Here is a 25404-nt window from a genome sequence, read left to right as displayed (position 1 = left end):
GAAGAATCTGAGTTCACAGGAGCTGCCAGTTGAGACAACTAGGAGTCTCATGAGGCAGTGCGATATCAGCAGTGGGAAGCCTCAGGTGCATTTCAGTGGAGAAGCCTTAATATTCCCTTTATGATGCAGATGAGGAGTTGAAGGGATGTATATGGAATCATTTGGGATCAATGGCTTTATCAGATCCATTGATATCTCAAGCTATTCCTCCTTGTTGATGTAGAAGAAATAGGTGAGCTTCGGCATAAACTTGTTTTTCTGTAAAATCAGTGACTCCCCCTTCTTGCAAATCAAATTTCCAGTGAGACGCCTGATAAAGTAGAGGTTTCCACTGAAGCCAGGGACCTTTGGATCAAATTGGAGTACCACAGGCATCCAGTCCCTCCTTACAGTCTTCCATTTTTAACTTTAGAAGAGGTTAGACTGAGTCAGTAAACAAAGATTGAAAGGATACCTGTATTAATATTTGAAACTTAGTCAAATATTATAGATCTAATTTTTATTTGTTATGAAAAACTTAAAGGCTGTAAGCCTAATTCTGCTGGTGATACCACCTAATCCTCTGACTGCTTCCTGGACTCTCGAGGAACAGCTGGAGTCAGAATTAATGACTGTCCTGCATAGGAAGAAAAATCCTTATGTTGTCAGTCATTTTGGCAGTATATCTGGCTGATACGGATAAGCCATGTAAAAGAGAACAGTCCACCAGAAACAAAATTATTTTCACCAGACGAAGAACTTCTAAGACTTCAAATGTAAGCAAGCTAATATTACCAGGACCTTGAAAGGTGTGTTGACGAGAATCCCAAGGAAGAATAGACTAATATCAGTGTGAGTTAGTATTAGACCAGTATTAGCCAGGTGGAAGAAATGTATCTAGGCAAAAGGATAGTTTGAGTGACAGGTTTAAAAGCCACCTTTCAGTGCTGGTTTTGGGGTAGCTGGTTTTAAAAATACTTCTGAAATGGGTCTGCCAAACGTTCAACTTTTTCCATGTTTTACTTATTAGGGAATTGGGAATAATTAAAGTTTTTATGACATACAAAGCACATTCTTAATACGTGCTGCTCCCTTTTCTATTAGCGATTGAGGATTTTATTTTAGAAGGGTCACACCCCCTACATACTGTGCCTGATTTACAGAGTATGCTATATCCATCCATGTCCATCTCACTGCCTGATGTTTGGAAGCTTTCAGGAGGCCTGCTGCTGGAATAGGTTTCATGTTTTGCTCTCCCAGAAGTGGCTGCTGAGTTGAGCAGTGGGCTGTATTTCTCCAGGAACTGAAACCGTGGCCTGATGTAAACCATATGTTTTGGAGCCCAGGCCATGCACATTAGTGTGGGTGGCAACAAGGAGCCCCAGGGCCAGACCTGTGCAGTCAGGAGAGCTTGAAAACCACCTGCTCAGTTCTTCTGGACTGTCAGGGGTTTCTGTCCTCTCATTGGACCTCAAGGAGCAATGACTCGATGCCTCTACCTCTGGAACAGGAGTAGGTTTCAAAACAATTTGGAGACAAAGTGTTCTACCAAGGCTTCAGCTGGGAACCATGAAGGTTTAAGGTATGAGAGCAGTGAAGAGCTTTGAATGCAGTCTTGATTCAAAGAACTCAAATGCACGTAGTGAGGCATATTTTTTTAAGTGGTCATGAGACTAATGTCAGTCTCCAAGTGACAATTATAAGTGAAAGATGTATGCTGTAGTGGCACAGCTATGTAAAATAAAACAAGGCTGTATTTTAAGGCATAGCTGTCCACAGCATCTCTTGAGAAGAATGTGGGAAAAGAAAGATGGAAAATGCAAGTTTTACATTATAACAGTGGTGTTCTGGGAGCTGTATGGCTCAGAACAGATGGCTTTTGCTGTTGCATCTCTGGGTCCAGTTGGAGGAACTGTTTTCATAGAATTTTGTTGCTTGCTTAATGTATGCAGCAAAGCACAGCATACTGAGTCTTACCTCTCCCTTGCCGAGTGTCACGATTTTACCCCTTTCTCATGCTGGCTGGAGACACTATTCATGCCTTTGTAGCTGTCATTTTAGAGGGAACCACAGGTGGTTAATCATTTAATCAATCCCTGCATTTCTTTGTGTGGTACATTGTTGGTTTTCTCTGGAAGTCTCAACTGACAAACCCTTGCCCAGGTATATGCTATGGATGGTTGCACTGATACAAATAGTGCTTTTCCATCACCTGCAATGCCTGTTCAAGCCTACCAGTCACACCTACAAAGGCAGCAGGGTCAGAAGGCAGCTCTGTCCTTGTGGTGACTGACAAGAGGAGGATGTCCAGCCAAGGAATATGCACAACCCCATACCTGTTGTCCATACTTGTCCATACGTGCTTGCAGTGACTGTGTACTTCATCTTTTGTGGTACTGGAGTTCTTTGTAGTACCCATACCTCCTGGTGAGCAACATGGTCGCCAAGGATGTCTTGCAGTTTAAAGGTTTTGGCTGTACAAATATGCTAGCAGATGTAGATGAGCAACATCATGATTAAGGCAAGATACCAAGGGTGCAGTCTTCGAGGAGAACAGACAAACGACTATAGCCTAATAACTTAAGGGAAAGGAGTCCCCCAGTCCAGCCTGTGGGTAAAGCCAGTAGTGGTGAGGGCAGCCCTGTACTTTGCCAACAGTTTCACCTGCTCTGTCCCCAAAGGAATCCCCAAAGCTGTTGTCACTCCAGTACCACCTTTCCTCCTACTCAGTGAACAGGCAGGTGTTGGACACCACCCTGGATGGGAACTTGCAGACCAGGGCCATGGCCGCAGTGTGCTCTGACAGCTTTTGTGAGGCTCCTGGGGGTCTTTGCACAGTGGTTTGATCAGTGGAGAAGCTCAGATGTGAGGCATCCAAAGCCAGTGGGTGTGAGACAGACATAGCCCAGCCTCAGTGGGCTCCCTTCAAAGGTCGCTGCTGCAGAAGGGAGGCAGTGCATTGATGTCAATGGGAGAAGGTGAAGCCTTCAGTAATTCACTGTTAGTTTTTCCTAAGTTGTAATACACATGTTAATCATGTAGAATTACATTCCTGAGTTTGAAAAATGCTCTGGTCCACTGTGCTTAGCATTCAGAGGGCTCTTCAAAGGGAGCACTGGAAACTTCTGTTGACGCTGTCAATTTAAAGAATGTCCTCCAGATGCCAGGTAACTCCTCTTTAGATGTATAATGAATCACTGTCCTTAAATCAGACATTACCCTTGGATACTGGTCCTCTGCCCAAAACTCCTGACCGGAGCCCAATAAATTATGGCACAGATTCCATTGTGCTTTGCAGGAGCTAAAGCGTTCCAGTCCCTGCTTTCTGTGCCAAGCAGAAGTGTGTGGAAATGTGCTAAACTTTTTTTTTTTCCTGCAAGAAACAAAGGATTTTTATGCCCCTTGCCTCTACTGCTTTAACTGATTAACTTATTTCCAGGAGAACTGATGCTGAGTGTATAAATTAGTGGCATTACAAGAGTTGATCAGCCCAGTTGATCAGAGAAAAGTTTAACAGTGCATTTTAAAATGCAAGGGGAACTACCAACCCAGTAAGCCTCAGGGTGGATTTGTTTTTCCATTTCAGTCCTATTTTCTCTGGTCATATTCTTAAGCTCTTACACGTGTTAACTGGTGCAGTACTCTGAAGATTCCTGATAGAGCTTGTGTTCTGCTCTGTGCCAGGGCAGGTCTGAGGGAAATTATTGAGCCCAGAGTCTTGTGCATTCAGAGCAGTCAGCACATTGCAGTTTGGAGGGCCACATCAGCACTGTTTGAGCTGGCTCACCCACTGCAGGAAATATCTTTGCGGAGTGAACTCTTCTTGGGATGGCCTCAATCCAGCCCTCATTGAAGCTGGTGGAATTGCTCACATTTTCTTAACTGATCTTGGGTCAAACCATCAATTTAAATAAAAGTCCAGAAACACTTAGCCAAAGTCACACGGGAGATTAATTTTTGGGTGGAAAACAACTATCTTTCTGTGATACTGTGTTTGTCCTCTTTCTTCTTTTTTTTTTTTACTGCTGATGTGGCTTGGAGGTAACTGTATGGTGACAGGTAACAGTCAGAGTATGTGAAGGTGAGGAGGAGAGCAGCCACACCCCTGTATGGATTGCTGGATGAGAAACATGAGATGTTTTCTTTCCCCCGTGCTTTTCAGTTACGGTAAAATGATGTGTTTTTTTCCTGTTCATGAATAATCAATACAGGTTGAAGGCCTTAAGTTGCACCAAGGAATACAGAGCTTAGATGCCTGGCTTTGCTGTTAAAGCTCTGCTTTCACCTTGTCAAATACACTCTGTTTCATGATCAATTTCAAATTGGGTGAAAAAACAAGATGGTGTATCTAAATTGCCCCAACCCTTAAAGTCAATATACAAAGTGATTTACCTACTGGAAGATGGTAAAGCACTGTGTGGAAAACAGCACCTGTTGGAAGCATGGAGAAGAAAGAAGTGATCATGTTGTGAAGTTTTTTTAAAAACAAACTTTTTCCAGGTGAAGGTCTGGCCATGATACAGCCAGTACATGAATGATGCCACATGAGTTTGGGGCTTTACTCTCTGACTTCCCTGGTGTTCTCTATGGGACTGGTATTCCTCAGTCTTTCTGCACACCTGGGCAGAATCCTGTCTTGTTTTCACAAGCTGCCCAAAAAGGGCATCTGTGGAGTTGCCTTAGGATGTGTTTGGCACGTGTGTCCTGAACTTGAGTGTCACTGCATGAGCAGTTGCATTTAGGAGTGGCCAATACAATAGGTTTTATGAGTATGAGTGTTTTACAAAGAGTCTTTCCTCACAAATGGAATAAAATTTAGAATTTCCAGCTAAAAAAATTGAAGTATAGTGTCTCTTTTTTTTTCTGTTCATTTATTATAATTTTTTGCTACAAGTACAGCTGACCTTTTCATGGAGGTAGGGCTTGGACACTTATGAAAATGCATAATATGCAGAGTGTTTTTCCCAAAGAAATAGTTCAGAGATCTAGGAACTGCATCTGGCTGAGGTACTTTTCTAGTCCTGGTGGTGGTTTTGGGTGGAAAAGTGCAGGGTGTATGTAAACTGAGTTGCTCAGCTCTGAAATTGGATTGCAGATTGTCAGTGGTGCAAGATTCTTACCTCAGAGGACAATTGGTTGAGCTAAGGGAGCAGTTAAGGACTTAAGACAGGAATCTACTTTTTGAGAAGGATGAATTAACTGAGCAGTTCAGTACTTTTTCTTTAACCTTTCATACTCTTTTATCTGGTAAAGCAGCAGTAGTCTCAAGTACAGGGTTCAGAATCAGTAAGTCTCATTTGATACTTGGAACTTAATTTAAAATAATAATAAAAACCGAAACACCACCTTTCCCTTAAAAACCCACAAAAATCCACCAGTTTGCTGTTGCAGTGCAGATTCTGATGAGTTTTGGTGAAGTTGCCCATTGCAGGATCTCATTTATCAACTACCATTTTTGGCCTTTTCTGATGACTTTGTTATCTCCTAGCAGCTACAATTTCTGCCTCCAAGCTGTTACTTTGGCCACGGCTGGGTCACTGTACTCAGCCTCCCAGACTTCTGCTTGAAGTGAAGAGAGAGACTGGTAGTTGTTTGTAAACTCTATGGATGTTGTCTACTGATTATGCCATAATAACCACAAGTTATGTGTCATCTCTGCAGCAGATAAATTTTATATGTCCAGCTTTCCAGTCCTGAAGTTATAGTGCACAAAGTGTAGAAAAGTGTTCTTTTGGTTGTTTTTTTTTTTTTTTTTGTTTGGTTGGTTGGTTGGTTTTTTGTTTGGTTGTTTTTTTTTTTTTGTTTTTTACTATGGAAGGCAAAAGGAAAAAATTGCACCTAGGCTTTGGTGGTAAATTCAACTGCCTGACTTTGTGACCTCAAATTTCAACTACTTTTTATGCTTGCATCTTGATAAGTTTGAGTTGTTTGGTATGTTTTTCCCTGCAGTTATAGATTGTTTGCTAGGGGTCAGTACTTCCCTTTTCTTCTGGAACTATTTTGTGTTTTCCTTTGCTAGATAATTGATGAGACCCTTGGAGAATCTGTATCATTTGGCAAGTGCAAGCTGCCTCCTTGTGTGGTTGTTCAGAGGGTGTTTTACCCTCATCTTAGACTTCGTGCTTTGGGCTTATATAATTTGTAAAATGCTTTCCTACAGTACTGACACACAGAGAAATTCTGGCAATACTAGTGGACATTTCATCTGTGAAAAGTACATACCAAGGGTTTAATCAGCACTGAACATTTGGGGCCAAGATACTGTACACAGATTCCTGCAGTTCTAAGTAATGTTGGATTTCTGGACTGAAGAGAGTACAGGGGAGTGACTCATTTTCCAGAATATAGAAAAACATTTTATTTTAGTGTAATTGCAGGTAGCTTTTTAGATGAGTGCTGAAGGTGATTACCAGTTGATCTTGTTTGACGAGAGTGGAAGTCCAGAAAGCTGTTAAATCAGTTTTGGAACAAAAGAGAAAAAATACTTAGAGATGTTTACAGGGGTATATAAGGGGCAGATGGGGAAGACTCAACCTGAAGTTCAGTCAAGTACTTTTAAGTCTGTTTAAGACTATTGTTCCAGGGGAGTTCAGTATCCCCACAGGAAGGGGCTATGTTGGGAGCTGAATGTCTTAAATGATGCAGGGTTTTATTATTTCCTCCTCCAATCCCTTCTTTGGTCAGTGTAGATTGTTTAGGACAGCTCTATTTTTTTGGTGTGATTTTGGTTGTTGGTGGTGGTAGTTCTGAGGGATTTTTTTTCAACATGAATGAGCCTGGCCAGGAGGACAAAACTCTGATCTTTGGGATACAATGAGTATTTCTTGTTGTTCACTGTCTATAGTCCCAGGATTATCCTTGTTGTGGATATACAGATTTTTTTTATTTTTTTTTTCTGAGAGCAGGAGACCAGGAAAAGGGGATGCTGAGGTGCAGGGGCTGTGACTGCAGAAGACAGTGACTCTGTTGGGGACTTAAGGAGTGTGAAATGAAATGCCTTTCTGACCCTTTGGCATGGCTAAAACTGGGGGGACAGCAACTTGGCAGGTACTTCTACGGGGAGGTGTGAACCCAGCTTCATTTTCCCCCGTGTGCCAGGGCCTTCAGCCTTATCCCAGACCAGACTGATGGGCTGTGGTAAGTTCCTGCTAGTGCTCTTCATTTTTAATGAGAAGTCTCTTTCTTGTAAAGCCTGGCACAGACATCACACAAAAATACTGTTTTTGAATGGATCGGCGGTTATCAGCAATTTCATTTTAACCATTGCTGATAACTACACCTTGGGTGCCTTCAGATTCCTTCCAGACAAACTGTGATGAGGAATGATAAATAGCAACGGGAATTGACTAGTGAAATGGGAACAATGGGTAGTAGAGTGTGGTGCTACCACGAGGGAAGTAATTGAAGCCCTGGAAAGCCATGGTTTTAAAATCTCAGCTGATCCCCTGCATTCAGCCTTAGGGTTGATACAATTCTCTTTGCCTAAAACCACATTTGTTTTAGATTGAATGTTTTCCATATGGCTCTCTGGCTGGGCTGGTTCCTTTTGTATCCTTCATCCCTTGGAACTCTCTATTTTAATTGCAGATGAAAGCTGCAGCTTTGACTGGGGAAGCAGAGCTGTTGGGTTGCAATGTTCTTCCCAGAGCATACAGGGCTGCTGAGAGAAAACCAGCACAGTGTTCTTCCACTGCAGCCTGGAAAACTGTAGGCACCTGGGAGAGTGTGACTGGTTGAGGGGAGATGTTATCCCCCTCAGCCAGAGCTGGGACACTCAGGAGAAATATTGAGATCTGGGGATGTGGTGGCTACCAATGGCACATGGGCCCCAGTGAGAGCCCCAGGATGTGGGGCTGGCCCAGTCTGATAAACAGGAGGACAGGGAAACATCTCTCAACAGCCAGCTGCTCCTTGATGGTAGGCTTCCAGAAGTCACTTCTTGGTGGGAGCAAGGCACATGTAGGGCTCTAACGCTGGGCAGCAGATGCAGGTAGCTGTTCAGGAGGTTTGGGTTGGACATGAGGAAAATGTATGAGAGGTAGCGTAGCCAGCAGGACCAGGAAAGGGCTCATACCCCTGTACCTGGATTGGTGATACTCAACTACTTTGAGTTCTGCATCCAGTTTTCAGCCCCTCACTACAAGAAAGACATTGAGGTGCTGGAGGAAATCCAGAGAAGAGCAATAAGGCTTGGAAGGATCTGGAGCACAGGTCTTATAAAGGAACGTTGTGGGAGCTGGAGATGTTCAGCCTGGAGAAAAGGAGAAAAGGTTTCAGGGAGGCCTTGTTAATCTCTACAACTGCTTGGAAGGAGGCTGTAATGTGGTAGGAGTCAGTCTCTTCTCCCAAGCTGCAAGTGACAGAACAAGAGGAAATAGTTTCAAGTTACCCAAGAGGAGATTTAGATTGGATACTAGGAAATTTTTTTCACTGAAAGAGCTCTCAAGCCTTGCATTAGTGTCACTTCTTAAAAGAACACTTCCAACTTGTCAGCAAATGTTAAAAAATACCCAACTTGCATAAGGTACCTTTTACAGTGCTCAAGGGATCCTATAATGGGAGTTTGGAAAGTCAGGAGTTGAGGCATGTGCAGAACAGACATATTAGATATAAGTCTGTTGGGGAGCAGAACCATTAGAGATGGGTTTAGGAGAAAAGAACCTGATTTTAATAGTAAAATTTCTGTGCTTCATTTTACACTGAAATTTAGCTCTTCCCAAGAAAATAATGTACCAGTGTGCTTGAACTAAGGAAAGGGGGTTTAAAAAAAGGAAAAGGAAAAGATTTAAACAGAAAAGCTACAAGACATCTCCAGTTTCTGGCAGGAGTCCTTGTATTACAATACGTTTTCACTTGCAAGGTCTTACACCAGTCTGTCTGAAGGGCCTGGGAAAAGATACTGTCAAGTATTGTACATCCCACTTGGAAAGCTTGTTGTTACTTCAGTTTGGTTTTATAGAAAAAATTAAAAATCTGTAAAATAATGCCCTTTATTCTGATATTAATAGATGTACTTGCAACAGACATATGTGGACTTCTGTATGTGTCATGTGCTTCCTAGTAACTTTCATGGGATTTGTGTGCGTGTGTTTGTTTATTTTGTGAAGAGAAAGACATGCCAAGAAGATCTCTGAGAGTGCGAGCCCAGACTCCAGATGGCAAGTTACCTTTTCGGTGGAAACCACCTTATGGAGCAGGCTTCAGAGGTCCACACAGCAGATCCCAAGGTTATCCCCGTGGATATGGAGAGAGCAACCGCAGGATGAGCTATGCTCCAATGCCACAAGAGCAACAAAACCAGGAAACAAGAAAGCTGGGTGAGTCAAATTTCCCTGATGGCACCTGGCTTAGCTAGCACAATTCTGTAGTCCCCTGTGGCTGCTAGATGAGCACACATCACATGCTGTCCTATCTATCACAAACCCTTCTTCCTATAAATGAAAATACTTGTTATAATTGTGTTCTCTATCTTAGCAGAGGGAGGATATTGTATAGTGAATAGGGTAGATATTGTAGGAGAACCTGATGCTAAGTTAAGGAGACACCATGTGCAAGTTTGTCATATTAGCAGCAGAGGGAAAGAGTGGAGAGGAGAGCCATAGCTCAGATCCTGCTTGCATGTGGTGGGACGGCTCTGAAATCCATTCCTTCTTTTAAATGAAAAAGATTACAGGAAACCTTCTGTTCTTTTCCTGCACGCACAGCCTCTGAATCAGTTCATGTGGTTTCGATGCCATCAAGGAGCTCACAAGGACGGAGCCAGCCTGTCTACAGGTCATCTTTAACTAAAAGAAAAGTCACAGGTATGTTTTTTTCACATCTACTGTCAATGAGTGGAGACAATTGGATGCAAAGAGATAGCTTTGTGATTTTTACACTCAAAGTCTGTTGGTGCTGGAACTACTAGCTGTTTCTCTGGTAAAGAGTTTGATGGATGTCTCTAATTCTCTAATTCAAGCAGGATTAATAAAATAGTACAACTTTGTAACATGGTTAGTTTGGTTTCTGAGGTCCTGTTTGTTTTTTTTCTTTAATCTCCTCCTCTCTATCTACTGACAGATGTTATGCATTGCAGTAACTGCATTAGAAGATTTGATTAAATCAAATCAGGACCCCCAAAATGATGTGCCTTCTTTTCCTGAGATCTATAACCCCTTTTCTGAAAGGGGTTACCAGAAGTGTAAACTTGGTCAGCAGAAGTTTTCACTTTCTTTTGGAAAGAAGTTTTTACATGCTGCTGCTATGGTTAAAAAGGATGAGTGACATTCTGTCATCTCCATGCCAGCGTGCTTTGTCACCCCTTCACACTGTGATATGAATGGCATGGGAATGGCAAAGTGTTTAGGAGATTTTGATGGTAGTGAACACCTATGCCAGAATTGAGAATTGTGGTTGGACTGTATTGAAATCCCATCTCACACCTTTTCTGGAGAAGTGATGCTCACCCATTTCTCTTGCTCTCTTTCTTCAGGTGCTCCCATTGCAAAACTTTCTACATAGGCTCCCTAAGCTACTTGTGGGTAGTAGATGGATCCTCTTGGCCATTTTTGTATAGTACCTCTTTGGCTTCAAAAACCTGGAACTGTCTGAAAACCCTCTCTGTTAAAAACTTGTTTGAAAGAGGGGAAATGTTCCTCCCTGCTGCCTGCCATCTGTGCAAGCAGTGCTGGGTTTTGGGCTAATGTGCCACTTGATGAAGAGAAGGGCAATTTCTTCCTGAATTTCAGTTATATATGAGTATGATCCCTAAAGAATGAGGTCATCCTCCAGAGTTTACTGGCTCCTTTCCTTTCCTGAGACACCGATATTTTTTCCAATGTTACTTGTCTATAAAACTCTGTCTGGAAGGTCATGCCTTGTACATTCTGTGCCTTTGGGAGACTTGGAAATAGTTACTATTACACTAGTAAGGAAAAGTAGTAAATCTTTCATTGGCCAGTAGATAGACTAGACTAAAAAACTCTGATGGACAGATAGAAAAGGGAACTTCGTCAACATTAAAAACCCTCAAATCATCAAATTAGTTTAACTTAATTTTAAAATTTTGTGAATTATTTGCAAAAGGCACTCTGATATGTAAAAACAGCCCACTTCAATGATTTTTTCCATTTTTTCTTGTATACCATAAAAAAAATAAACCTGAATTAGAACAACCTGTTTGAAACACTCAAAAACATAAAATATACACTGATTCTCCCTTGTGAAAAAATTTTTGAAGAAGGTTTTCTTGCCCTTCAAAATGAAATCTGATTTTGAAATCTACAATTTTCCTTTAAGACAAAATTTCTGCTCTCCAGGTACCTCTAGCAGTGCATTTGCCAGAGATGGTGAATATCAGTATGTTAATAAAACATTTGCTGTAGCAGTTTGGGGATGAATAAAATATTGAAGGACTTTAGAATGTATTAGTAGTGTGGTCTTGCAGGCACACAGCTAACAAAAGAAATTATCTTTCCATGAAGTACCACCAGTAATCAATGTAATTAGTTTTCCACTCCCACCTGTATTTCTAAGTCAACTGTGCTGTGTGAATATTATCGTGTCAGTTGAAGACATTTGCTTGTTTTTATGAGAACTCCAATGTTGTTGGTGATATGCTGTTCTATTTTGCCATTTCAGAGGAGGAAGAGGTGGAGGTGGCACAAGACATAACTGTTCGAGTTATGTCCTCTCAGTCTGTGCTTGTTACTTGGACAGACCCCCTGTATGAAAAGCGGAATGTTGCAGCAAATAGGTACTTAGCCCTGGCTTTTTTTAATGGGTACTGAAGGGGAGCTGCTGCCAGTGCTCTACTGAATGCTTTTGCATTTATTTAATTGCTGTTGTTTATGAGAATAATTTAGCTTGCCTCCTAGTTAGCCCTGCTTGTTAGCATTTAGAGATCTGTGTGAGTGCTGCTCTACAGGGGTTTACTTCTCTTCTGAAATGTTGCCAGCACCAGCTTGGGTATTTGGCTGTTCCAGTGCTGATATATTACCACAGACAGCAAATCCCCAAAGATGCATGGGGTAAAAGGGAGTGGGGGACAAGGCACAGCCCACGGAGGTGAGGTGTTGAGTTGTCAAAACAGACTACAGCTTCGAGGTGACCATACTGTGGGTGGAGGAAGCATCACTGCAGTGGGAAAGATACCCATCATTGCACCCTACATCCTCTGACCTTCCAGAAGCCCCATATAGCTGAGGCAGAGCAGGCTGGGGCTCCTGTGAGTGAGAGCTTGGCTTGTTGGCAGCATGCTGCAGCAGTTGGAGACCAAAACAAACAAGGAAATGGGCTGGAAACTGCCCAAGATCTGAAAGCACTGGATTTTGTTGCTCAGCCTGGGAAAACTGAAGAGCTGTTCAAACTGGTGCTGAAATACCCTGAGAGTCACAGCAGGAAAACCAGTAATTTTACTGTTTTCTCTATTTCTTTGTGGAAGCAGTTGTCTAGGCAGACAGGTGGGAACAGAGCCACTGGTGCTGCTGTGGAAGCAAGGACCTGCCAACAATCCAGCTATGCTCATGGCCATGGGGCAGTGAGATGGTGGTGTGGAACCTGGCTCAGTTCAGGAAATCTTGCAGCTTTCCCCAAGGGAAGAGGGTGCTTTGAGTAAGACTCTTGGAAGAGTGGTCCATCCTTTGAGGTGAAAGCAATCACACTCCATTAGTGTAAGGAAAAAACACGCTGGGTTTTGTTGTTGGTACTTTGTTGTTTGCAATTCGGTAGGTTCCTCCCTAAGCCCCAGCAGGCTACTTGAGGGCACAGCATTCCTGTCCCACTCTGGTTCTGCTAATGCTAGGCTTCCACATGCGAGCTTGTATTTTCCTGTATTTCTGATGGCAGGCAGTATAACGTTCGCTATCGGGAAAAGGGGGAGTCGGCAAGGTGGGATTACAAGCAGGTGTCCAACCGGCGGGCACTGGTGGAGAACCTAGTGCCAGACACTATGTACGAGTTTGCCATCCAAATCTTGGAGGGAGAAAAGGAAGGCAAATGGAGTGTGTCTGTTTACCAGCGGACCCCAGAGGCAGGTATGCATTCAAAGGGTCCTTGGGGTAACTGAAGTCGTAGGGTTTGAGCTGTGCAATAGGGCTGACTTGAGAGAAAGCCAGAATGAGCCAAGGGATTGCTTGGGACAGCAAAGGGTTGAGAGTGTGGGAAAGGCCTCCGTGCTGCTGCCTGCATCCCTGTGGAAATGGAGCACACCATGGGAGCACACCCAGCTGCTCTTGTAATACAAGGAGAGCAAGGGGAGGTAGCTTAGGTATTTTTGTAGGATGGGCCAGTGCCTTGGACCCCTGCATCTAGATGTGCCCTTTCCTTAGAGAAGAGCAACCTGGCTTCCATTCCTCTCTGTGGACAGAAAGCTTAAATCCTCCCTCCACCATGGGAAAGCTGTCAGGCCCCTTTGGTACAGGGGAGTGGTTGGTAACAACCAAATTACCGTATCATTCCAGCTAAGCCACAACAACAGTCTTGTGCAGACCACCTATTCCTAAAAATATGGAATAAAATTTCACTATGGCAGTCCGAGAGAGAGATGTGACAGAGACAAGCATGGACCTGAGCCACGTGTACTCGTCACATTTATGTTTGAAGTAGCTGTATTGGAATCTCTTCCAAGGTGTTGATTCTTACTTGCCTCTTCTGTGCATGGATATTTCCCAGCTCCTGCCAGTGCACCTGAAAATTTGGATGTTTGGCCATTAAAGGGGAAACCAACTTCTGTAGCAGCATCCTGGGATGCTCTTTCAGAGAGTGAAGGAAAAGTCAAAGGTGAGTCTTCACTGTTGGCTTCTAACTCCCTCAAGGAGCTGGTGTTCTCAAAGGCAGACTGCTGCCCCGCAGTAAGCTGGAACCTTGGCCGTGCCAGGATTCTTTCACTTGGTTAAACCCAAGCAAGATTTTCATGTTTCCAGCCCAGTAACTCCACAGTGCCACTGAGAAGCCACCATCACTGTCTGCCTGGGATGTCACAGGTTCCTGGGGTACCATGCATGCACATTTTACCTCTTCTTCCATTAATAGGCAGGTGAAAATGAGGCTCAAGAAGGAAGTTTCCAGAAAGACTTTTAAGAATTAGTTGAAGAGGAAAAAGTTGGGTAGTTGCCAAGAAAGTGAGTGGGTTCATGTTGTGTTTTATTTCTAGTTTGTCATGGAATGACAAAGAAGTAAACACAAATCTGATTTCAGCAGATATCATGCATAAATCTTGTGGTACTATGGCATTATTGTACATAGGCATGAAGATAATATGCCAGTTGGCTAAGTTTTTGCATAGAATTAAAGAAAAAGGAAAAGCTCTTTCTGGGATATTTTTTCCCTGTTTTTCTCTGAAAATGAGGCTGATTTTTTAGTCTCCTGTTCTTCAGTGGTTAACAGGATTGTGTTCTCAAATTACACTAGTGTTTGGAGGTACCTTATCAGCACTACAACATCTGAGGATTTGAAAAATCATTGGCCTGGAGGGAGGTACGCTGCATCTGCAAGACCTACTTTATGTGTTCTTCAGGACAGTGGTGGAATTCCTTCCATTTTTGAAGTCAGTAGAATTCTTGCCAATTGCTTCAATGAAGCTGCAGTTGTGTCCAAGAACCCTTATTTCTGTAAGAAGGGTCATGCAGGGACATTATCTGGTATTTGAAGTCTCCTCCTAATTTTGACCAATCTGTAGCCCTTTGTGCAGTTTTGTCTGCATTGTTATTAGAGTCATCCAAGGCAATAATTTTAAGGGTACTTAATAATCAAGGGTTGAATGCTTACACACATCTAATATATCATTTTTTGAGTATGAAGTGATACAGGAGGGGTGTTTTTAACTTATTTTTAAACTAAATAAATGACAAGATATTTTTACTGGCTGGCTAAAATCACTGAATTAGCATTTCACAGTCATTTTGATAGCATGTGGTAATCAAGAATTTTTGTCTTTGGATCCTTTTGTTTTTCAACCCTGTCCTTTTATGTATCTATACCACATACTAAAATAATGGGAAAAAATGTCTGCCAGTAGCTATTTGAGAGTTATCAGAAGCTACAACAGTGTCTCTGCTGTGAAAGCAACTCCTGTGTAAAAAAAAAGAAAAAATATTCAAAGAGAAAAGATTAATGCCTTCTGATACCTTGATTTGTTTTTCAGTAGAGCATTAAGTGTATTTGCATATAAAATATTTATGATTATTTTTCCTTGATTTTGATGAACTGTGCATGGTTTATTTCTTAGCACAATGAATATGGGCTCATTTTCAGAAAAAAAAAAGATGCCATTATGTTCTCTAGAGTTTTCTCATTGCGACACTGTGTCTCCTCAGGTGTTATTGTGGGTTTTTGTATAGAGAGAGAAAGCTGGCAGCCCACCCATGAAATTTATTATCAAAACCCTGGTTTTGTCTGATACCTGTGCCCCTTACAGAGGATTTGAAAAGAAAACAAAGCTTGCACATGTCTGAGATCATACCTGCACTCCTTGGGAGTTTAGCGGGAAGATTCCTCTTTGTGTCCAGAATTGTTCCTATGGGGTGAAAATTCTCTCAATACAAAAAGCTAAGGCAGAGCACAGGTATCATAGTAATTCAAAACTCCAAGGTGAGAGCAGGGCAGGTTTCAAAGTGGCAAACTTAGCTTTGCTCTCTCTGCTGTGGTGTTTGGCCCTAGCTCTGGCGAAGCACGGTGTATCATATTTTGATTTTGTTGGACAGACATGATGTTGCTCCCATTTGGCAAATCTGCAGTGCTGATATTTTCCGGTAGAAGTACCTCTTCTGAGTAAGAACAAATATTCAACTGAACCTACATATATACGTGTATCTCTCTCTCATGTCTTTATACTCCAGCTGTTGACTCGGCGTGCATTGCTAGTGTATTAATTTTAGTAATGCACGTTCTAATTCATCCTACCCATACAGTCTGTCCGCTGGAAACAGGACTGTTTTCAGTTTCCTCCTTCCAACCGTCTGCCAAATCATTTCAGAATACATTCTTTCATACGCCCCGGCTCTCAAGCCATTTGGAGCAAAGTCCATCACCTACTCTGGAGCTACAACATCAGCCATAATAGATGGTCTGCAGGCCGGGGAGCGCTATATTTTCAAAATTCGTGCAGCAAACAGGAGGGGATCGGGTCCTCAGTCAAAAGCCTTCAGTGTTGCCATCCCAGCAGGTGAGCACCAAGCCATGAACCAATGCTGTAGTTCACCCACTCTTGCCATGTTCCCAGTTGTGTTAAGTCTTACTGACTCAACTCCTCTGCACTCTATCTGACCTGGGGATTTGACTTCCTTGATATTGTTTCTGCTTACTCTTTTCATCATTATATTGTCCAAATAAGTCTTTGTCCCTCTTTGACATGTAAAAGGACATATTTATGGACATTTTAGCCTCTTGAATAAATGCATGCCACGATCTATGACAATATTACATGCTCTTGTTATCCAAAGGCCAAATAATGCAGTTCTCTGGGTCTTTGTCTGCTCTGTTCCTGACAGCTCCTGCTCTTGAAAGTCATTTAGTGCCTTACTCAGATACTACTCCCTGTGTTTGGCTCTTGCCAAAAAGTTACTGTTGTAGGCACAGGATAATGGCTGGGTTAGCTAAAAAGGTGAGCCACAGCCTTACATGGGATAATGCAGCACCATGCCATCAACATGACTAAATTCTGCTGAAGATTTGGCTTCCCTGAAAGGGTGTTGCAGTCCCTGATTTGAGAGATTTGATTTTAATTGGTCTAAGTTTTAACCAAGCTACAGTAATTCCAAATAGGTACCTTCCTACAACCCAAAACTTAGCTTGGCTGGACTCCACAGCCTGATAATACATAAATAATACAGAAGGAATTATTGTCTCATATTCTCATAAGTTGTTTTGTTCTTGCTACCTTGGTGGTTTCTGATTTTGGTCAGTTTTTATGAATCTTCTATTGTTGTGAATAAACACTTTTCTTTTTTGCCCCTAGCTGCTCATGAGGATTCAGTTGCTCAGCAAAAGAAAAATATTCAAGATAATTCAGAGGCTAAAAAGACTGTGAATGCTGGCTCATCTCCTTCTCAAAGTTCTTCTGTTTCTTCCAAAGCCCAGCTGTCACCATCTTCTAAGCAGTTGTCTATTCATTCACCTAGTGTCAGTGATAAAAAGAGTCTTCTTTCTGAATATAAGAACAAAATCTTGACTCGAGGGGCCCTAAGTAAATCTGAGTTAGCTTCTAGAAAGACAGGAGAACTGGAACCTGACCTCCAATCCACTGAGGTGACAGATGATAGCAATTCCTCCCAGGAAGTTACAGCATCACCGCCAAAAGCCCAGGACCAGAGGAGGAATGTTAAACCCTTGTCCCCTAGTCGGCCAGTCCATCCTGTCCTTGCCTCAGGGAAGATGTCTGTTCGAACCCGTACATCTGAGCTGTCAAGCCAGATGAGCACAGGGAAACATGAGCCATCAGCATTGTTGCCATCAGCAGCACAACACTCTTCTGCTTCATCCGTTCCCAGACACACAGATAATGCAACAAAGCAACTGAGGCAAAGCAACAACAATGTGCCTTCGAGGACCTCTTCCCATCATCTGCCCACCAAAAACAATGGTCTTGCAAGTAATGTGGAAGGGAAGCCTGACTCCATGATGGGGAAAGTGTCTTCTAAAACTTCAGAGCCTGGTCGCCAGGCTTTGCCACCAAATCAGCAGTCCGCTGTCTCTCATGAGGGTGTCTTAGGCCATCGCAGTAGGTCTGGCTCTCTAGGTCATTCACATCAACCTGCTTCCAAATCAGCAGATTCCCATGCTCATGATAGCCATAATGAATTTGACAATGAAGAAGCAGAGGATAGAGAAGGACAGCCCAGTTCTAGGTCACAGCAAACAAGGCTATCCTCAGGCTCCAGTTCCCGCACATGGAAGGATTCGAAAGCAGCTGCAGCAGCAGTCTCATCGAGGTCTGATGTTCCTGGTTACACTTCACCTCACTCTCGCTCCTCCACCAGTGCCAAATCCAAGGGAAAGGATGTTGATAAGAATTATAGGGAGGTGTCACAAGATGTAAACCCCTTATTTCCTTCTTTGCCTTCTTCCAGGCAGTCATCTTCAGCAATCTATTCCAAGAGGAGAAATCCTCAGGTTGATTCTGATTCTCGCCCTAGAGAGACACACGGTGAAAAATCACCCCACTCTGGCTCAGAAGAACAACAAAGTCAAACAACTCCTCCAGAAAAGCATTCTCTTTTGCAGTCTTCTCTTTCCAAATACAAACCTGAAGAGCAGGGCAATCGAGAGGTAAAAGAAACACTTGCTCGATCAAAACCAAGTGAGTCTTTGCCTAGAAAGGCATTCTCTTCTCGACTTCCAGTGGAGAAGACCTCCCACTCAGAGCCTTCACAGAGGGCACAAACCAGTCCTTCCATACTGCATTCAAGGGGCCGGCGCCTCCCATCTCACGTCTCATCCCAAAGTAATGAAGAGTTGCAGGAAGATGGTGATGAGGATGGAGCAGAGGGCAGTGACAGAGCCAGCAGGCACTCTGTGTTTCTTAAAGAGGTGTCCTCTTCTAGGGGATTATCTGCATCTTTCTCTCAGGGAAGCTCAAGTTCATCTCAATCAAAGCAACAGCAGCCAGGCTCTCAGGTACCTTCCTACAAACCAAAACATACTCAGCCAGACTCCAGTTCTGCCAGTGATACAGCAAAATACAACCAGTATAATCAAAAGGTGTCACCCACTTCAAGACAAGCTCGTCCTTCATCACCTACTCGCTCAGGAGTTGCTACAAGAACAGTGTCCCAAACAGAGAAAAAATACGGCCTGTTGCCCTCAAAATTGTCTGAACTTCCTCAGAAAATTCCTTCCCTCTCTTCATCTAAATCTCATCAGTCAGTTTCTAATGAAGAGGATGATTATTACAGTGAATATGATGAGAAAGAAATGGAAGAGAAACCCACATCTTTGGCAGCAAAATGGTCCCCTTCTGTTTCTAGAGGTAACAAAAACATATATGAAGACACTTCTAGCACTAAAAGAAAATCTATGGACACTCTTCTACCTCATAAAGTAAGTTCTGAAGAAGAAGAGGTAGAAAAACCTTCAATATTAAAAGTGAATTCTGAATCACCAAGAAGCTCTGCCGTAGCATCACAGATTACTCAGTCCTCTAGCAAACACACCCCATCTAAACCAAGCTTTGTCTGGCCACGTTCTTCTGCCTCTACCACCACACACACCATTTCTCCAGCAGTTTCTTCCACTTCATCTCCTCGTCAGCGACTACTGAACTCCAGGCTAGGGAGCCCCTCCCAGAGGCAATTTGTTAGACCTCCTTATAGACCAGGTACCCTGCCTTTGTTGTACTAATGTCACTAATTGTGTTTTCCTAAGATCAGCAGTTAGATTATAAGTCCTCCTGCAGGATGCCAGTTCAGTTATTTAGTATAATGTGTTGCTTTCTTTTTTGATGGTTGCTGGGAAGCCCAGTTCTTGAGGGCATTGCTTATTTGGTGTAATGTGGTGCCCCAGACCCTTTTTCCTGTAGTCTGATCTGCACAGGATCCTGTGATCCACAGAGAGTGTGTCAGAGTTTGGTGCTAAATTGGAGAAGTTCCTTATTGAGCAATGATTTCACAGAGTGCTCATTGAAAGCCTGTTTGTACTCAGAATATGATGACCTCTGAGGTACATAGCTCTTCATCATGGATTGCTGAAAGGCCTTTGCAGGCTCTGTAGTACCACCTTGCCCATGCCTAGACAGTGAGGTGTTTCCTCATGATGCCCTGGCATTACATGTTTTCTTTGATAAAATTTTAAGCCACTTTTCTCTTTTTTCTAAGTGACAGCTGAGGGTTGCCAATACAGGTTGAGAATTGTGCTCATCACAGTCAGGCCATCTAATAACTTCATGACTGTGATTTACCTAAAAACTAAGAGACTTACTTTCTGACAGAATATCTGCAGACCTGGGTAGTAGAATAGAAGGTCCACTACACATCAAGGTATTGATTCCTTATATCATCTATGGAAAATCCCTCACAGCCTCAATGACTTTGCTAGGTAGAAATACCTTTTCTCCCTCCACTGCATCTAAAGTAGTATTTAGTGACCTGAGTGTTTTAGTAAATACCTTCTGTGTTATCTGTAGGTAGTAATGTTTTGTTCAAAGTGGCCTCAGTGTTATTCAATGGGGACTGTACAGCTGGGCTGTTGCACCTGATATGCTTTAGTCAGACTCAGTGCTGTGTAGAGGTTCTCCAGCTTAAAGAGCTTTAAGATGGGAGTAGACCTTGAATAATACCATGGCGGATAAGATGTATGGCATGAAAAAAAACCAGATTTCTGTATGGAAGTTATTTAGGTTACTACTAGCAATGCAATTGTGAAGTTATAGCCAACAATTGTCCAGTTATTTCTTTTTCCAGTCTATGTTTTTTCACATTATATTTTTCTGGAGGCAAGTGTCTGAGATAAGATGTGAAAATTGCTGCCTTTTCAGAGCTGGGGGACCTACAGCTCAGTGCTACTGCTTCTCCACTTCTGACCTGAGTGTGCTTCTGCTTAGCAGTGCTTTTTCAGCTAGAGAAGGAGATTCCTTCTTTTTCCAGGTTAAAAAAAAATAGCTGTAGAGATAATTCCCATGCCCTCCCCTTTCAGTTTGTTACTATAGCCTCGTATAAGGATAGGATTGAACAAGTGGTTGTGTTTAATAATATTTTCTTCCTTCATCCCACTTCTGAAAGATCTCTTACAAAGATCACATTTTAATGACTGTAGTGCCATGAAGAAGGAATAGGGAGATTGAATAAACATGATAGAGATGAACAATGAGTGTTTAACCTCTTCAGAAAAAACAATTTCAGATTCTTTTGTCAGCTGCAAATATCTCACAGTTTCGCAACAGTTGCTCCAAGAAGAAATGTGTGCCTGGTTTGTGAAGTATGGTGATGTCTCTATCTATTCTTGTTTATATTCAGATCAGCCAGAAAATGCAATTACTTGCAATTTAAAATATGGCTTGTAGGTTGCAGAGCTTTCTTCAGGAATAGTGTGTTTTCTTCCCTGTTTCAGGTTATAACGGCAGACCAAACCTTACAACGAAAAATGGAAATGGAAAAGTAATCCCTGGTAATAATGGAAAACCAAGTGGACAGAAAGTAATCAATGGTCCTCAAGGAGCAAAGTGGGTATGGTGACCTTCTTTCTAAATTCAAGATCTGTTGGCCTTTTATTGTACATGCATTTTCATTAAGGAAAGACAGGCAAACCGTGACCTCAGTCAATGCAGGTGTAAAGAGAAGCTATACTTAGTTGTTTAGTTTCCACTGTTCCACTGAAATCTAATTACAAATTCTGAGTTTTGTTATTTTAACTTTTTAAATTTAAAAGGGGTTGAATTTTGAACTATAACATTACTCCTACAAAATTTAGAGAAACATTTTTTCATCAAAGTCAGTGAGATTTGTGCTCCCTAGTGACTCAGGAACTCCTGACACAGCAGTCTCTTGTCTGCTGTGCAGCGTGAGTGGAGACTGCCTGGGATAGCTGCTGTGAAAGACATGTTCAGCAATGCTTCTCCCAGACTCACACTCCAGTAGTAGCTCTTGAGCAAGACTTCTGAAATGAAAGTGACTCCATAACTGTCATGATGCTTTAAATGTACTTATGTAGGTTTTGCCATTCTTACAGACGTGTTTCCAGAGGTGTATGCAGAAGAGCTCAGATGCCATTGATAGGAAAGCCCCACAAGCTGCCTACATGCATGCCCCCACCTTGTCTTTTGAAATCCTTTACAACAAGTGTTTAACCAAAGAAAGCAAGGGAAGGAACTGGTGCTTCCTGCATATTCTCCCAAGTGCTGAGAAGTAGGAGTCCGTGATCAGCCTCCCTGGCATCTGTAGAGCAGCTTGCACATGGCATGACACATAAAGACATCTATTTTATGGCCACTTCAATTTTACCATTATCATTAGAGGAACTTTAAAAAGTGCAACAGGTGTGTTGCATTCAAGGGAGGCATTTTGAAAAGCACGCCCAAAATCTTTCATGTGGACTCCAGGAAGTGGGCTAGAAAGGTCCTTGGAATACCATGGGACATTTCTCTGCCTCTCAAGCAGAAGGCATTGCTGCAAGCAGGATTAACAACTTGTAAAGCAAAAGGATCTCTGCCAAATCTGGGGCCTGGAGGGCTTCAGAGACTGATCTCATCATCTGCTGTCCTTCCTGCTGCAGTTTTCTCTTCAGCACCAGATATAAGTCTGTCTTGCCAACCTGGAATTGCTGTTTCTGTCCCCTTCCCGGTTTCCTCAAAGCACTTAACACCTTTGGCATTTTTGTGTTCTGTGGCTCAGTGTCTGTTACCTCAGGTTAAAACAGCATACAGTTCAGCTATTTTGGGTTGAAATAGCAACAAGGACTGAATTTTAACTGCAGTTAGCTCTGGAATTCAGTCCAAGCTCTCAGACATATTTGCTTTATGAGACAGAGGCTTTTCTTCTGTCTCCTACCCCAATTAAAATCTTAGCTACTTTGTTTTCACTGCTGTTTCAATATAAAGTAACTGGTCTAATATTTAATATTTTTTTTTTAGTTAGACATAATTCTAAACCCCATCTTTAAAATGACTTAGCAACATACTGAAATCAGTATTACAGGAATTCACCTTAGGAGTTGCACAGCCCAAGAAAATAGAGGGATTTGCTCATTTGCAGAGAGCTACAGTAGGTGATATGAATATGGCTGTGCAGCTCTGGAGCCCAGTTCCTGGGAATCTGCTTTCTTCAGCAATAATATTTCAGTGATCACTATACACTTAGGTTTAAAAGTTCAAGTGTGTTGTAGCTATTCCTGAACATCACACTTAGTGTCTGAATTTTCCCAGGATTTCTGTTGCAGGGAAATTTCATTTCACCTCCTCTTGGGTTAGCTAAACTTGAGTCAATCTATTGCTTTTAGATTGTAGATCTTGACCGAGGGCTCGTGTTAAATGCTGAAGGAAAATACCTCCAAGACTCCCAAGGCAATCCTCTCCGAGTGAAATTAGGAGGGGATGGACGTACAATTGTTGGTAAGTTACAATCTTCCTTCTTACGGAAAAAAAGCTCTACAATTTTTGTACACATATTACAAATCTGTTGAATGCTTCAGGCATCCCCAGGTCCCATGAAAGCCATTTGGAGTTGCTTGTACCTCAAGTCTCCACCAGAAAGTCAGCACATTGCAGGACCTGGGGAGGCTTTGAGTCAGCCTGTGGGACTCCAGAGTACAAGGCAGCAAGAATCACTCAAGTCCATCCCACTTGTATCAGCATTAGAAAGATCTGCAGAACTGAGCCAGCATAAGGATTGATTAGAATTAGGACTGATGGTTGTTTATGTCTTTGTATACATAGAAATAATTATTCCCCACTGCTAGCACTGAACCATCCATATGGATGTGTTTATTAATTTTTTTCTTCTAAAACCAACCACAAATAATAAGAAATCCTGTTTTGTTCTCTGAAGGCACTGCTGTTTGCATGTCAGCCTATCTGTACAGATCTCGCTAATACTGATTCAGTGCCTATTGTTAACCTGGCTACCGTGAATAGTTACAGTGCCCAGAATTTGGCACACAAGTTTATCTGCAGTGAAAACATCTTGCCTGCTCATCCCAGTTTTTCCTTGCACATGTTTGACATTAAGGAGCAGAATATGTATTCATCATACATTTCATTAGCAGTTATGAGAGTGACTTAGATGAAATGTCATCATTCATTGAAATGAAACCTCCCTGGAGTGTTTATCAAACAGCTGAAAAATGTGAACACCACTGTAGTTTCTCTGAGGTTCTTCTGAACCATTTTTCAGCTTCCTTAGCCATGGCTCTTCCCTAAGTTACACCCTCATTCTCTGTCAGTTTATTTACAGGAGGCTGTATTCAGTGCTTTTATGGCATCTACTGTGATAAAACACAGTAATGCTTAATGCTATAAGCCTGAAGTGGATTAATAGTGAGATTTTTTGGTTTTGTTCTTTTCTCTTAGATGAAAAGGGTGCTCCAGTGGTGAGTCCTGATGGATTGCCTTTGTTTGGACATAGCAGATTTAGTAAACCTGTAGCGAGTGCACAAGATAAACCAATAATAAGCCTTGGGGGAAAGCCTCTGATTGGTCTTGAAATGATTAAAAAAACAACCACTCCTTCAACTACTACTACAACAATACCTACAACAACTACCACGACAACCACCACAACCACTACAACAACTGTTGCTACAACCACCACCACCACCACCACTCCTGAGCCGACCACCACTGAGCCACCCACTGAGAAACCCACACCAACCTGTCCTTCTGGCACCTATGGACAGTATGATGATGAAGGAAACTTGCTCCTGGGGCTTGATGGCCTGCCAGAGTGCAATGCAGAAGGTAATTTCCTTTTGTGCTGTTTGAATTTCCATGGCTGTGCTGTTTGTACAGCACGGTTACACAGGTGTGGAATGGTAAAGAGTCTGGCTCTGAAGATTTTGGTCTGTTTGATAAGGTAGGAGCTGAGATAAGAGCCTACGAAGAAAGGTTTGGGTGTTAAATGGATTTTCAGTGGAAAATGCCAACTTTCACCAAAGCTGAGGGTTTTTGGTGGAATTTTGTTGTTTTCAGCAAATTTCTTACATTGTGTTGGATCCACTTTTATCATGTATGTTCACTCACATGGGTACAAGTATAAGCAGTAGCTCTGTGCTCAAAGCACTTGCATATAAGTTTTTCTCATTTCATTTCAGGCCAGGTAGACCCCAGAGGAGCTATACATTTTATCTATTTTGTCTTCACTTATCACAATGAACTCTGGAAAGTCTCTCTTTTGAGCCGTGGCGGAAACAGCGTTTGTGAAGTGAGGTTCTTGTTCTCTTGCCAGCCCTTGGAGATAGATTGTCTAGCAGGAATGCAGCACAGCACAGATGAAGCTGGTGAAAGGCAACCCGGGTTCTGCACAGATAAGGCAGAGAGTTGTACACTGGTTTCTTTAACATGCAAAGATACAAACTAGTGTCAGTGCATGTAATTTTTCCCTGTTACAGTTATACAAGCTTAGGTTGTGGTGCCAAACTGAAATCCAAAGTAGACACATATAAATGCCCTAGAGTCTTTGGGTGTTGAGCCTGTTCCCTATTATGTTTTATGCTTTCAGCACCTGGATGTTGCACTGCAAGTGAATTAGCTGCTTATTTTGCCAAACCAGATCAGGGAGCACCATGGTAGTAGCCCTTATGCTTCCCATTTGTAGGTAATCCTCAACTCAGTCTACTAAAGGGTAATAGCAGCACAGCCATAACTTTACCAGCTTGTTGGCAGTCAGACATCTGACAACTGCAGTGGCCAGTTTTAGTGGGTAATGAAGCCCCTTGACCTTTCTCCCATATACCTGTATCCCTTAAGTCAAGGTAGAAGGAGTTTTGCTTTTTCCTATGGAAAGTTCACAGTTCTTAATTTATTTA

At 42.4% G+C, this 25404-nt stretch overlaps 1 protein-coding gene across 1 annotated transcript in view; it reads left to right on the top strand.

The window, feature by feature from the left end:
- Positions 1 to 9094: 9094 nt before the first annotated feature.
- FNDC1 (fibronectin type III domain containing 1) overlaps positions 9095 to 25404 on the top strand; it is a 37451-nt gene continuing 21141 nt past the window's right edge. Inside the window, exons 1-11 of the mRNA XM_062488857.1 lie at positions 9095 to 9296; positions 9684 to 9782; positions 11599 to 11713; positions 12805 to 12992; positions 13630 to 13737; positions 15932 to 16120; positions 16913 to 19270; positions 20998 to 21113; positions 22882 to 22993; positions 23951 to 24337; positions 25296 to 25298. Coding sequence (XP_062344841.1) covers positions 9095 to 9296; positions 9684 to 9782; positions 11599 to 11713; positions 12805 to 12992; positions 13630 to 13737; positions 15932 to 16120; positions 16913 to 19270; positions 20998 to 21113; positions 22882 to 22993; positions 23951 to 24337; positions 25296 to 25298 — 3877 coding nt within the window. The remainder of the gene's footprint in view (positions 9297 to 9683; positions 9783 to 11598; positions 11714 to 12804; positions 12993 to 13629; positions 13738 to 15931; positions 16121 to 16912; positions 19271 to 20997; positions 21114 to 22881; positions 22994 to 23950; positions 24338 to 25295; positions 25299 to 25404) is intronic.

The sequence above is a fragment of the Cinclus cinclus genome, chromosome 3 (assembly GCF_963662255.1).
Source record: "Cinclus cinclus chromosome 3, bCinCin1.1, whole genome shotgun sequence".
Taxonomy (NCBI): domain Eukaryota; kingdom Metazoa; phylum Chordata; class Aves; order Passeriformes; family Cinclidae; genus Cinclus; species Cinclus cinclus.
The sequence above is the reverse complement of the archived record's forward strand: the minus strand, read 5'-3'. Positions and strand labels throughout refer to the sequence as shown.